Source organism: Panulirus ornatus, chromosome 12, assembly GCF_036320965.1.
Source record: "Panulirus ornatus isolate Po-2019 chromosome 12, ASM3632096v1, whole genome shotgun sequence".
NCBI lineage: Eukaryota > Metazoa > Arthropoda > Malacostraca > Decapoda > Palinuridae > Panulirus > Panulirus ornatus.
In genome coordinates, this window is record NC_092235.1 from 65,193,447 (window position 1) to 65,209,312 (window position 15,866).

Below are 15,866 nucleotides of genomic sequence, written 5' to 3' on the forward strand. Positions count from 1 at the left end.
TGGAAAGATGGTGAAAAGGCAAGAAGGGAGGTAATGTAAGGTGGGACATTTATATATATATATATATATATATATATATATATATATATATATATAGTTTTTTTTCTCGGCTATTATTGTCCTATAGTAGAAATACTCCAATGCTTCTGTTTCCACATTAACAGATCTGCCTCCTCTGGTCCCTCCTGTATTTCTAGGGAGGGAGGAAAACGGCGGAATAACATTGTTCAGTGGTATATTTCCTCGCCATCGCCAATTCTCCTCTTCATGTCTTCCATATTGCCGGCACATCCATCTCGCACAACAGTATACTTTTCTAGTAACCAGCAATTTCTATCCTGCCAAGGAAATGGATGAATCATTGGCAACTGTGTACTGGGGTTAGTCATCGTGCGCAGGCAATTTCGTCTGCCTTTTTCTACACAGACAGAAGGAAGACTTTTTCATACAATAGGATTTCAATATCGGTACAGATATCTTCCTCGCCTAAAAGACTTGTTGACCGAATTCCAGCGACGATTTTAATCGGGAAAGGAAGAAACTAGCGACCTTTAAGGGAACACTCGGTGGGATGGATCAATCAGCATTCAACCAGAGACCAGCCTCGTCAAGATGATCGCTGCAACTTGCCACCCAAGACGTGCCCCTCCCTTACCCTTCTCGCGGTCTTGGCTGGTTATGGATGCTGGCTTCGTACAGGCCAGTCACAACCAGGATGATGATGGTGGTGGTGGTGGTGAAAGTAGAGTTAGCATCATTATCAACCTCATCATCATGTTCTCTGTCATTATCACTACCGCTTTCTTTATCACTACTTCTACTACTACTACTATTTTTCATCACACTGGTCTGTGCATTTCTGGTATCTTCCGCTATCACAAACAGCATGGAAAGGACCCAATCATATCTGTTGCTGTTTGAATTCCTTTTGTATATACTACTACTACAACTACTACCACCATCTTCATAATTACCACAATCACCTCGACTGTTGCCTTCGTTAAAATCGCCATAAATTACGATATCTACTGCTGCTCAGTCACCACTATGGATGGGAAGCACCATTGGTACCATCAGAACTACTCATTTCACTACCAGCTTCTGGTAGCCCATTCAGTCATACCTTCATCCACAGACATCAGGAATGATGCAGACGTCTGGGTCGGCCCATCGATAACTTTAAAGTCGGTTAAGATCAGCTCGCCATTAATTTACTTGGTTGTAAGTTTAGAATGTCGCTGAAAGTTCAAAATTTATCTTTTTCCGAGTTTTAATCAAGCTGAAGTATATCAAAATGATAATAATTACTTTGTCGTATAAGGATTATGAATTTGAAAATTTGGAGGAAAAAGATTTTCGAGTACGAGTGCATTATTTGGGAAAATCTAGAAACCTATCTACATAAGATAAAGAAGAAATATACCTACGAAATATAGTCATGTGTTCAATCCCTTTTCATATTCAGAATCATGGGGAAAAGTATTGGCTTTGAACAGCTTTAACTCTTCGATCAACATAGACATATTCGAGTACCGGATGGCATTCATACGTCAGATATCCATGTTCATTTGCCTTTGTTGGATTAAACTGAGTAATGTGAATCACACAGGAAAACGTTACAGCTTAACTGGAGGTTTAGAAAAAGAAACTCATCTCTCGAGCGTCCGCTGGTGAGACGAAAATTCGGCACAAACAGATGCGACTCCAATGATCACTGTATTTACTGGAAATTACAATACTCAGCTTTGTAATCAACTTTTTTTCCCAGTCGGATAATGCAGGTCATTAAGTGCATGATAATTGGTCCGCGAGAGCAGTCCACGCATGCGTAGCTCGACGCAGTCTTGCCAAGTGCTGAAGGAGTGAAACCTTTCTCTCTGTCCCGACACACACACACACACACACACACACACACACACACACACGCTCACAAATTTTGATATATCTTTTGCGTGGTTTCATCTCTCGTGATGAAGATATTCCACAACAATTCTTATTCCTTTCCCGTAGTGGGTAACAGCAGAACAGGAAGAACGGGATTCTGTAAGAAACCTGGAGAGCGTCACTCTTGGTATTACTGTCAAGTGGAGAACTGGAAAGGATTATTGAGGACTTTATTATTAATGGTGGTGTCGACTGCATTCGATGGTTGAGAGAAGTCTAAATGGTGACGGGGGGTCTTGAACACTGTCGGCCATGGTACTGACGATGCATAGGAAGAATTGAGGTTTAGGTCGACACAGGTTTTGACTTACGGAGATTCTCGTGAACTGGCACTAAACACAGGAGGTCAAGAGGTGGCACGGTCACTAGCCAGGAGAGACGTCGGGGGCTGTGTGCTGAGGAGCCTATAGTCTGGGAATAGTAGGAGGCGAGGTGACTCATAGTTCATGAAGATAAAGTTGTGCATCAAAAGGGATTGGACTCAAAGGCTCAGTCCTCTGTTCTTAACGCCACCTTGCTGACGCGGGAAATGGCGAATAGTATGAATATATATATATATATATATATATATATATATATATATATATATATATATATATATATATATATATATATATATGGTACAGGTAGTAGACATGTGCCATTCCCAGCAAGTTATGTAGCCAGCCAGCCACCTCGGTCAACAGATCTGTCCAACTCCCATGCTCACTCTCTGGACACAGCAGGACTCCCAAGTCACGCTTGACAGGCACCAGTTCCCTTGACAACATACTGCCAAGTTGTCCGCCTTTGGGGGGGGCCTGGACTAAAAAGGGTTTTCCAAATTAAACTATTACACTGGAAAATGTTAAACCAGAGATCTGTCTCCGGGAACAGCGGGGTATCGGTTGGCGGAAAGAAAAGGGTCTAATATATATATATATTATAAAACGAGAAAACATCGTGTATCTTTCAAACATCTTAGAGAAATGATCATCTCTCGGGAAATTTCAGTTTTTGTTTTTTCACTAAAATCGCGTTTAAACCACACTACTTCATGCTGTAGCCGGTAGAACCCGTTTGACTAACACATCTGTGAAAGAAGTACAGTTTCTGGAAACTCTGGCGGATCTGGGAGTGGGGGCAACCTTTGTGGGCATTCCAGCGCCATCCCATCCCTGGAAGTGACGGGCGTGTGAGGCTCCAGACTTCGGGGTTGGGTACACGGTGAGGGCAAGCGATGCTCTCTTAAATCCAGCAGCGAGCGAGACCTCTCGTCCACGAGGGCTAGGGGGTAGTCGGCTCCTCCTGCAGGACACATCCCTCACCGCTACCACGGGATCACCAAACAAAATTGAACCCTTCAGTGATTAAAACCACTAGGCCGTGCGTACACCATGGCAGCTTTCCAAATAACCGTGAGATACAAGGTGGATGGCCTGTAATCAGCGAGGCGGGCGAACGAAACCTCATGAGGATAGTCGGGGTTCGAGCCTGGACAAAACTCCGTTTGGATAGTCCAAAAATGCGTGACTTTAGGGGGGGATGGGTTCCTATCCGTCTATCTGAGGGGAAGACTGTAATATTCCCTTCCTGTATCTGTAATTCTGAAAATGGGGCGTATGGTTAAGGTCTGAGAGGCTAGGTGGACTGGCTTTCACGTGTATAATGTCAGACGTGAGCGTTTACGTAGGGAAGAGAGGACCACAGATGGTAATGAGTCGAGTTCACTTCCTGCTGATGCCCAGACTGTCATGCCAGTTTCTATCAATCGTACGAGGAAGTTTAATGTTCTAAATAAGTCTGCTTCGTTTAGTTGGTCTGCAAACGGAAAAAGTGATTGAGATTTGCATTTTGCTTTGGGGACTAAATTAGCCATTGGATACTTTTCTTTGCGTTGTCTGGTGTATTTTATCCCTCTGTTGAAAACTTCTTGTTCCAAGGTATCTGTATTTTTCATGTAGTTTCGTGTTTACAAACATAAGATGAAATATCATGTGGTAGACTCCATATAAATCTATAGAAAAGTAATGCTTTTGAGGAAAAAAAAACTTTTGACTGCTTGATATCTACTTCCAGGATGATTGACAAAATAGATAATCTAAGTCAAGCATTATGTCCCTCAACTTTAAACACTAGTCGCCTGGTGATGAAAAGTCATTCTAGGTCACCAGAAGAAAGTTGGGACAATTTTGCATTGGTTGGGTCATACAGGGTCGTGATCGGAGACTTAAATCTAACCTAGAGAGAGCAGAGGCCACTAGATTGAGGAGGATGAGAACTCTAGTTCTGTGCCCCCGAGGTGAAAGACAATTGTAGTTCCCCGGAGATGGTCATCCTGACCCGATCGTGTGTCTGAGGTCAGTGTGGCCAATTACCACAAGCTGAACCTTGACCTCTTAGGTGTTACACTCGAGAGCCCGGCGGGAACTCTTCTGAACCTGAGCGAGTTTGTGTAATGTCCTTCCAGATCAGCCGAGGAAGTGACTGGGGGAGGTGGGAGAAGAGTCGTAGGAACGAGTTTCCTCTCTCTCTCTCTCTCTCTCTCTCTCTCTCTCTCTCTCTCTCTCTCTCTCTCTCTGTCAATGCCCCAGGAGGAAGAGAAAGAAAGATCATCAAACCTGTTTTGACTCGTGGGCCTTCAAACCAGCTTATCTCGCCAATTAGAATTTGGCACTGCGAAAGTTTCACCGCTGACACACTAATTTTAGAAATCCCCAGCCGCTTTGTCTGCTCTCCCACCTCCACCCTCGGAATAGTGAGGGAGTTGGAATCCATCAGCACCCACCGAGTGACACTGAAGAACCCTAGTACTCATTCAAGCGCAACCAATACCCACTAGCAACACTGAGGGACCTACACACACCCACTAGCGATACTCTGGGACCCATCACGGCCCACTAGTAATACTGAAGGAACTACGTACACCCACTAGTGAAACTCGGGACCCACCAACACCCACTAGCAAAACTGAGGAACCTACATACACCCACTAGTGACAATCAGGGCTCACCACTGCCCACTAGTAACACCGAGGGACCTACATACACCATCTAGTGACACACAAGACCCACCACCACCCACTGGCAACAATGAGGGACCCTCGTCCCACTTGGTTCACTGTCCTGATGGTCGCGAGGGTCATGATGGAAACCTATACCCCGTAATCTTTGTGTCCACAGTTTCTTAACCACTGCACGAGAGCCAGGACCTGCGCACGCAACGTTCCGCCCTCTCTCCTCCTCCTCCCTGGTACACCTCAGGCCTCCCCATCCTCCAACAAACCCACCCACCCACCCACCCACACACACACACACACACACACACACACACACACACACCTTACCTTACCTTCTCTGTACACACAACGCCTCCATTTCAAACACACCTACACACCCAAGTAACATACGTGTTCGTGGCCTCTATATGTATAACGGACTTGATCACCATATTTTCCTTATTCACGTTCCACCTTAACATGTTACCTTCGTAAACCTTGTCTCTCCTCCCATGCACGTTCATCCAGCGCATGTAACACAGCTGCATACATTCTGACTCCATATACAAAACACAGTTGTACCTTTCCACAACTCTGTAATTCCCTCTTTTGAGATTTTACCTCGTGGCAAGGAACTATAGCTTTTGTCGTCACATCAAAACGCTGTATAACACTGTATTAACCATCTCTTCCGTCTTCATCGACCTATCTTCTACCATCATCAGTATCATTGTCATCAAAGCCATAGATAAATACGTTCTGCCTCTCCTGTAAAGAGCTGTAGGTCTGCTGACATCCCTGTACCCTTTCTTTTCATCTCCACTAAGTATCCGAGCAATACTTACTTTCGTATGGTGTGTTCACCCATCCTCAGAACCTATATGGCAGTATCATCACCTGTCGCTCTGTATGTTCTTTCAGTTCGATGACAATGGTCCCTCACGATATATGGCAACGTGCCGTTTTACAATGGTATTCAGAGGTGATATTTATCAGGAATAGATAATGAAGCGGAGTAGAAACATATATCTATGTACAACTTAAAATGTTGTGTTCTCGTCTCTTTAGCTGTAAAATAGTGTTCTCCGTCTCTGGAGCTATAAAATGTTGTGTTCTCGTCCTTTTAGCTGTAAAATATTGTGTTCTCGTCCCTTTAGCTGTAAAATATTGTGTTCTCGTCCCTTTAGCTGTAAAATATTGTGTTCTCGTCTCTGTAGCTGTAAAATGTTGTGTTCTCGTCTCTGTAGCTGTAAGACATTGTGTTCTCGTCTCCGTATCCATGAGATGAGAAAGATCACGCGTGTTGGGACCTCCTCAGCATCACACACCACCACCATGCTGAGGCTCGTGACCTCTGACCCTCGGTTATCTCTGGATCTTTCAGCATCTTCAGAAACAAGGAAGATACTGCGTCTCAATTTACAAAGGTCCCCGGGTGTTTCGCGTGGGTTCAGACACTCTTTGTGAAGTTCAAATCTTGATTCAAGGTCGGTTAGGTTTGTGTCCGATTCTTTTTCATGCTAATGATCAGTTTTTGTTTTGTTCTGTAATTATTACGACAGAGACAAGGGTCCTGCCCCGATAGGGTGCTTTGTACACACCAATACACACACACACTAATATATATATATATATATATATATATATATATATATATATATATATATATATATATATATATATATGTGTGTGTGTGTTAATTATTCAAGGCCATGAAAACTATGGCATTCATCTCCATTGAGAGAGAGAGAGAGAGAGAGAGAGAGAGAGAGAGAGAGAGAGCCAAAGGGATAGCCAGGACGGAAAATGGGACAAGCACACACACACACACACACACACACACACACACACACACACACACACACACACACAAACAAATAACCGACCCAGGACATCTGCCAATCCAACTTCATGACGTCCTGACGGACTCACTAAAGAGGTGGCCAGGGAACAGGGTCGAGGGGGATATAAGGGATCAGACCGGCCAACGCCGATCACAAATCAGATAGAAGAGCTTTGTGAACCTCCTCCGTGTACCGTATTACCTCGACGTAAACAGCGAGAGGTTCACCAAACCTTCACCTGTCGACCTCCTGCTTCCTACCTTCGCTGGAGGAGGTGCTCTCGCTCGAGGGTTAGTTAGACTTACACACACACACACACACACACACACACACACACACACACACACACACGGCTAGCGTTCTCGTCCCTCTTGTATAATAGGTTATAGCTTATCGTAGAATCTGATTCACGTATGGAGGAGGAGGAGGAGGAGGGAAAGATAATGGACCTCGTGTTCGGGTTATAGATGTTTAGAACCACTGCTGCTGCTGCTGCTGCTGCTGGCGAGACTCACTCACTCTCTCTCTCTCTCTCTCTCTCTCTCTCTCTCTCTCTCTCTCTCTCTCTCTCTCTCTCTCTCCCCGTCATCAACTAATCCCGTCAACCGTGACTCTCTGGGCGTAAATAAATAATAAACACGCTCTATACACTAATCTCCCCAAGGGGAAAGTCACGAAGGGTGAATTTCTCTCGTAGATTCTAAAGGGTGTGCATCTTACTGACGACGAAGTCTTCGGGGGGTGTTTAATGCCGCTTTGACTCGGGGTGTGTGTTGGGGGGGGACAAGTTGGGTGCTGTAGGGATGGATGACATAGCCGTGGTATTTACTTTGTGTTACGAACTTAAGAACGTTAGTCACGCATATTTGGGGTGTTTGCATAAAGTGTTATGCGCAAGGCCGGGGTAATACATATACATATATATACATATATGTATATATATATATATATATATATATATATATATATATATATATATATATATATATATATATACATACATAATGCTGATTCTCTTGCATTCCAGAGGTCTGGTGGCTACATAACACACCACATTGCTCTCTAAACCTTCGCTGCGTCGGGATGAGGAGTGAACATGAGCTGCTCCCCGTATCACACAGGTTTGTGAATCTTCTTTCACGTCTTGCGTTAGTAAAGGGTTCTTCAGTGGGTGGAAAAGTGACCCAGGTTTCTTGGCATATCTTCCAGACCATAGGAAACTCTCTCTCTCTCTTGTCTTATTAGCGAAAGAAACTCAACTTGCGAAAATGGACGTTCTAAAGGTCAAGTTGAAACAGTGTATCCTTTTCGATATTACGTGTTTATAATCATCCATTAGCTCTGTCCGGGAAGGGAGTTTTACACACGTGGGATCTCACGTCTTGTAAACTTCCTCTACTAACATGCATATCATACATCTATGAATTTATGTATGCTGTCTGCATTAACCATGTCCTCGGTTACTGTCCCATTTATCCGCCACTCCTTTGCCACCAAGGCACATCGCTACATCTTCTTTTAATAAGTTCCTTGCTTACTTTCATGTTATGTCCTGTGTGTATAGATGTATATTAATAAGAGCCTCTGTGACCCTGGCATTTGATAGGCCTAAAGCCCAAACAACCAACCAATCAGAGGACAAGTCTTATTCGTCTTGTTATTCAGCATTGTGACGTATGACGTATTTTCTTGAAGATACTGTACACACACACACTCTACTTCACGCGTTACTCGTTTCCCAGTATTCTTCACCTGTCACTTCCCATCCGTCGTTCTTCAACCGTCACTTTACATCCGCCACTTGTCATCAGCCACCGTCCATCCATGAATACCTGTCAATTATTACCAGTTTCATTCTAAAGATCTTTTTAATGCAACACTCGATCACCACATTAAGAGTGGCTCTCTCTAACTTTCGCCCGTAATTCGTTGTCTTCACTATTCTTTCAAGCACACCGTCCGTCATTCAGCGCCCCGTCATGCAACACCCGTCAAATCGGCACTTGCCATTCAACACCTGCAAACCGCCGTGTTATTGATAGACAACAGTACCAGGTGTGACTCCTTTGAAAGTCGAAGTGTCAAGGAAAGACGAGATTTCGGTATGGCAGGGAGAGGTGCACTCAGCGTATCTCGAAAACTTCGTATTCCTCAGAATCCACAATTTGCTTCATTTGTCTTCAAATTCTCAAAAACCATAGAAATTACTGTGTGGTTGCTAAGTGTCCAGTTCGCAGTACATCTATAGCTAGTAAAGGTAAACGTAGCTAGTAAAGGTAAACAAAAGTATTCTTGTAATATCAGGAGGTCCGCAGTTAGGGAAAAGTTATATAGATCGTCACTGGAGATTAACGAAAGGGAGACAGAGATAGATTAAATAGATAGATAGATCGGTTGAGAATAGAGATGAGTGGGTGAGGTGAAAAGTAGACAGACAGGGATAAGAGGAGAGACAGAAAGAGAAATCATAGAGAAATAACTGAGGTATGGCGAGAATCGGTCCATAACGATGAGTCTCGCTGGATAAGGTCAGGGTGGTGGGTGGTGGTCGGGTGGGGGGGTTGGAGCGTCTGTTGTGTGGTCTGACAGTCTGGGTTGGGCCCACAATGATTACAGGTTAGAACAATCACTGTGGGTTTTCAACCTTATGATTCCTATAATTGTTCGGGGCTGACCACGGAGCTAAACAAGAGCTCTGATTGGTCGGGGAAGTACAGGCGCAAGTTAACTGCCAACGTATATTGTCATTACCTCTACGAGCCGGGGAAATAAAGTCCAATATCGCGGGCCGTTAGTGTCAGCCGCAGGCCTTTGTGAAATGCCCGCTCTAGGTGTTCGTCCACTTTTTAAGACACTTAATGGCCATGTTTCACCGGGATTCTTAAGAGATTTTGAGTGTTACAATTAAGTAAATACCCATACTGTGTGCAGGATGTCGAGGAATCGCCCCTTGCGTCGTATTCTAATGGGTAGGAACAACGTAGTTGTCATGGAAGGGAGTGTGAGGGTCTGGCGCGGGCAGGCATCTCCACCTCTTGTTCCTCGCAAGTCGTGGAGTGTGGACATGGGCAGGGCAGCTCCTCGCCACCTCCGTTAATAAGGACTTCTCCATTATCCTTCCCTCCCTAACTCCCTCCCTCCTGTCCCTCCCTTAGTTAGTGTAGTTAGGGCTAATTATATCATAAATCTGAAGTCCCTCAAGGGAACTCTGTATTTACATCAGGACGGCTGAATTAAGACATACACTTCTTTATTCCTGACGAGTGATGAGTGCAGTTGGATCTCAAGCCTGAGGATCTCTCTCTCTCTCTCTCTCTCTCTCTCTCTCTCTCTCTCTCTCTCTCTCTCTCTCTGCCACATCAGAGATTGGAGGATTTTGGAGCCACGCTCCTCCCTTATCGACCGTCGTGTAGAGGGAGGCGTCCGGGAATGTACAAATGAAGAATCCTCGGAGACTGTCTTGACATAATTGCCACAGGATTATGAATAACTTTACAGTAAAACAAAAAGAAAAACGTATGGTACATGTACACACATATATATATCCTACCACTCCCGATCTTGCAGAGGTGAGTCAGCGCCTGAGAAACTAGCCACACCTCCCCTGACGGAGACCATAGGTCAAGCAGTGTCATGCGTGTTCGTCTTGGTAGGCTGAGTGCAGGGCAAGGGAGGAGTAGGTGTCCAGTGTCTTCGTCGTGGAAGCTGTATCTTGAACATAATTAGATCCTTTAATTATGATGATATTCAGTGTGCCACGCTTGCTTCACACCCTCCTACATGTTAAGACCTCTATTTCTCAATGAGCCTTTTTCCCCCATCTCGTCCTCGTTCTCCCCTTTCGAAATACTTGTTCCTCCCACTTCTTATAGCACATCTGCCCTCTTAGCCTCTCATCACTTGCCTACCCAATATGTCCAAATCATATTAGCAAATCCCATTCAACTCCTTTAACTATATTCTTCTTACCACCACATGTACCTCTTTCCTTATCAATTTCTCAAGTACCTAGAGCCTTCCTCAGAGTTCTCTCCATACAGATTCTCACTCCAACCAACCTGGCTCTCTGCCCTGGTAAACGTCATAGCCTCATCTTTATTCACATTAACTCTTTCTCTACACACACACACACACACACACACACACACACACACACACACACACACACTTACTTTTTAAACAGAAACGCATGATATTTTTAACACCACCAACACGTTAACCTTTCCCTCCCCACTTTAAAAAAAATATCTCTACAAATGAGACAAGTGTCACCTGGGGATATACACGAGCCGCTTCTCAGAACCCAGAAAGGACAAGTAGAGAGAAATCCCATCACCAAGAATCCATCAACGTGACCCCACGTTCCCTCCTCCTCCGACGTCTGCTGACTGGCGCAGATAAACCACCCTGTCGCAACCTACCTCTGGGAAATACCTGGCCGGAGACGCGACTGTGCGAGAGCGATAAACGCGACGTATGAATTAAGAGAGAGACGTTCCTCAAAAAGTGGGTCTTCGTCCTCACATGGCATTTGGGGGTTCCGTCGCTATCTGGGAGTTCGTGAGCGGGATATACAGGTAAGGGGATATATGTAACAAGAAATGCGAGGTTGGTCCTTTTTTTTCTCTTCTCCCCTTTTTTTTTTTTAAGGAGAAATAGTTGTTGTTATGAAAGCGGGAACATACGGATGTAAAATGTATTTTATTTTGTCGCGTCAAGTTCCATATTCAGAGCTTAGTTTTGCTGATGTAATTGTGTTAATTCTGATGTTTTCCGACTTGGCTGGTGATGATGCTACTGGAACCACTAACGGTATTAGGAAGTTTTATGACTATGATGTCGCCTATTATCATAGTTCTATTTCAAGGAGCATATGATAATGCCTCCTCCCTGCTGAAATTTATGGGCGAAACACGAACCAACTTTTTAAACTTAAACATATGCACGAAATTTCTCAACACTGTATCGAACCGGATCGCAAAAAATGTGTGAAACACTAACTCCAGAAGACTTTGAAGTAGAGAGGAACTCTATCAAACGAGAGTTACTAGGGTAAAGATTCGTTGATTTATCGTTCGTTAATCGTGTGCTGTCGCAATCCTAAACCACGTTAGGAATAACAATGACAGACAGGTTGGCTTTTTATCCTGTCCTCGGTGTTGCAACACGCACACGTCCCCCCCCAGCCTGGGGGCCTTTCACAACTAGAAAAATAAAGTCATCAAAGTGGACCAATTAAAACCCTAATTACTTCCATAAATAAGTAATTAAACATAATGACTCTCAACTCTGACCTTTAGTGCATCGTTTAGAAGTATCTTGCATCAGATCAAAAAGATCGCAACCATATTATTCCTAACGTACGCTTCGGATGAATCTGAAGACATTATAGCGAGTACATGACTAGTATTTAGCCGAAGGAAAAGGTACCAGCTTACATCACTCGAGTCCAGAGTTACCACTACTTATCGGCAACTTGTCCACCTAATACAGCTGATTAGGGAACACAAATGCAAGCCTGAGATCGATCCTGATACAGGGTAATATGTCCCTAATGAAAATATAAATCTCCTTGTGATTGGCCATTACGGGATAGAGCAAGATTTAGTGAGGAGTTGATGTGGACCGTTCCATCAGGGTGAGTATAATCTCCCCACATGTTCATTACCCGGCTCGTAAATCGCTTGACATAGACGGTGGGTCGAGGCGGCCACACATTAACCCACTGCAAGAATGAGAGTGGAGTGAGGAGTGCGCCAACAATAGTGGGGAGAGAGAGGGAGTGGGTAGGGAGAAGGGAGAGACCAAGAGAAGGAAGAGACAAGAGGGAATTGGAGGTGTGTGTGTGTGTGGAGAGAGAGAGAGAGAGAGAGAGAGAGAGAGAGAGAGAGAGAGAGAGAGAGAGAGAGAGAGGTGATAGGTAGAGAATGCGCATGAAAAATGAATCATGGGCCGAGAAGAAAAACAAAGACAGTAGAAGAATGCACACAGTGTGGGAGTGGGTAGGCGGTGGTGGAGATCCAGGGTGTGGTAGGGGTTGTGGTGAAGGAGTGGAGAGTGAGTGAGGCGACTTGATGGAACACAGATGAGATACAACAACAGACGAAGACCTTACAAGGACAGCATCGTCCAAGACTTAGATACAGACGTATCACACAATACCAACCAAGACTTTACCACAGACCTGTCGCACAACATCGTCCAAGACTTTAATGCTGACAGTCTTCCCTAAACTGTCTCGTCCAAGACTTGCCTGTTAAAGAACCTATGCCTCAGAACGACAGTTGTTCCTTCAAACTGACTGAAAAGAATAAAGACAAAGTTTGTCTCCGGTACTGTTAGTGGTGGGTTAAGATGAGTCGCCCCTGAAATGATATCTTCGCCTCGTTTAAAGAAATCGAGAAAGACTGGAAAGGATCCGTATCTGCTGGTTGTCATTTTCATAAAATTTCACTTCATTCCTTCCTTCCGAGGGCTCGTAACTTCAGGGAAATTTTTCTCTCTGTAAATCATGAAGACTTAATTACTAACTGAACTTTTCTAGTTTATTTTGCAAATACTTTTGAGCAATTATGTTTGATCATCTTTTCAACTCGAAATTCCAGAGGATACTTGGCCATTGAGAGTGCTCCATATATATACATAATTGCTTAATGAATTAAGTGAATATTTCATGAGTCATGTAAAATTCTGTTACAAAAATGCATGATAACGAGGTCTTCTAATCATCAGTTCTATCCAACGACCACATCCTTTAGAACAGTGGCTCCAGAAAGATACCTTTGTCGTGTTCCGATAACACGGCAAAAATTTCTGTACACCGGTAAATACTTTTCGCAAAATGGTTTAAAACCGTCGTAAACTGTCCCCGTTGTTTAGCTTGCGTTCCATGTGTGTAGGTGTCGTCCTCCATACGTTGTCGTGATGTCTTTATGATGTATATTGGCTGACTGATTGTTTGCATTCCTATTAAATAACAAATCTTGGAATTATGCCTTGTAAGGAGCGAGCGAATGTAAGAACAAAATGGAAGTTTGGTATGCAAAGTTATAGCCTGATTAGATTATTGATGTAATAACCTTTTTTGTTCCTTCTTTCTTTATTATGGAGGATTTTCTTTCCCAAAAGGCCACCAAGGAAAGAATAAGTAGGCGAAAAGAGGAAAGAGAAAAACAAAGTAGTAAATGAAATGCATCGAATAAACTTTAGGAAAAACAAGCACAGAAATAGCATAGAAAATAATTTGTGGTGTGTGTGTAATGCTAAACGGGATCATTTGCAGACTATAGCAATGAATTTTGAAATGCAGTAACATAGCTCAAAGTACCGACCTCGCTTTACTGTCTGTGTTGACTCGATAAACCAACACGGATGTATGCAAGTAAAAAGTCAGGCACGATTTTCAGCAGTGATCCTATTTGGCGAGAGAGAGAGAGAGAGATGTTACTTTTGTCTCCTGTGTGTCGAGGATGATCATACTAATTATAAGTTATAATTGACATGGCCAGAAATATCGTCTCGCGCTTAATCCTGCCTGAAAGGACTATCACTTTTTTCTATAAGTGTCTTGAATCCATAAGGATCTTGAATAAGGCTCCCTGGATCAAACTTTGTTTTACTAACACCTTTAACACTCCCGAGTAGCTCTGGTTATAGTTCTAGATTAATACGAGATTCATTTCTAACAGGATGTTATGACGTTAATAATCAAATTGCATGTAAACTGTCATTTTGAATCATTGGAAGCTTTTCGTTTTGTAATTGGTATAAGTAAAGTTGGACTAATGATGTTGGGTAATATTCAGATCTGATTATTTCTGCAAAATTACTGTCAGTCGTTTGTACGAAGTAAAAAAAAGACAAACTGCATAGGCTTCGTCTACAATTATCAATTAATCTTTGGCATGAAATATAATTCGATCTATACATAGTTATATATATATATATATATATATATATATATATATATATATATATATATATATATACATATATATATATATATAAAAACCCTTTCTGTGATTTGTTGTGGGATCATTTGATGTCTTGAAGACTAGATTCTTGGTCGATCTCACCTAAACGCAGCATCCATCTTCAAGAGGGTCGTCGTGTTGGGAGAATCGTACTCTCGGTAGTAACAGTTATTCATCGGTCTACCACCATTCAAACGTCACTGCCTTAAAACTAGTGAACAGTAGTTGTGTTCCCCGTGTAGTCGAAGTCGTTTTCTACATTAGAAAACGGAAGTTCCCATACGAATCCTTTGCCGTTATCAGACCTTATTGCTTTCCTGTCGCACACTGTGTGATATTTGCACAGCTGTCGCACGGCTGGCACCTCATTTGTTTCTATACCATACCTCTAGCTGGCACCTTAATCCACCACGCCCACACCACGCAGGATTTCGCAGTCTGTGGCATATGGGCGCAGCTGTTGACGATCCTTTGAAATTCTTATTTGGGTTATGTGTTTGCGCGTTGACACCTGTTAAAAACAGATGTTGTGTGGAAGATATTAGTTCGTTCTTGTATGTGTTTCAGTCTACGGTTAATGTGCATATGTGGGTGACTTTTTGAGTGTAATTCTGATTTCACGTATGCAAATTACTTAGTATATGTAAGCTTATATACCAGTATCTTTAGAGTCCATTTATTACCATACATTGTTACCATCTGACACGACTAAATCCACAGGTGGTCAAAGTCAAGGTACAAATTGAATGTCATGTGTTGTGATTCTGGGTTGTAAACTCCTTGTCGTCCTCTCTCAACTATTTCCCCACTTATTTTTCTTGCAAACAACCTTAAAAGGAACCCAAGGGTCTGTTCTTGTTTGCATTTCTTTGCACTCTGTGGAGAAGGGCTTCTCCACAATGGGTCTGGCGAACTTCAGGCAGAAGTCCTCGCTGGCGAGGCAGATGTCAGATCCAAGAGTGTTTTTCCTTTCATCCTCAGCCAGTGGGAGGTAAGGCAGATGGATGCAGGCAGGGTTGGACTTTTCTTCTCTCGTGTTCATATTGGCTTAGTATGTAATGAAATACCACTTGTTCAGAGCGGGAGTATATGCAGCGTGTGGAGGGCGTCGGTGAAGTATGCAGTATG

General features: G+C 43.3%; 1 protein-coding gene across 3 annotated transcripts in view; it reads left to right on the plus strand.

Moving 5' to 3' along the window:
* Positions 1–15,866, plus strand: part of LOC139751761 (uncharacterized) — a 95,508-nt gene that overhangs the window by 67,352 nt on the left and 12,290 nt on the right. For all 3 annotated transcript variants that reach the window (XR_011713417.1, XR_011713418.1, XM_071667308.1), the window contains exon 3: positions 7,793–7,886. Coding sequence is in view for 1 of the 3 variants with exons in the window: in XM_071667308.1 (XP_071523409.1) it covers positions 7,793–7,886 (94 nt within the window). In the remaining 2 variants the exon portion in view is untranslated. The remainder of the gene's footprint in view (positions 1–7,792; positions 7,887–15,866) is intronic.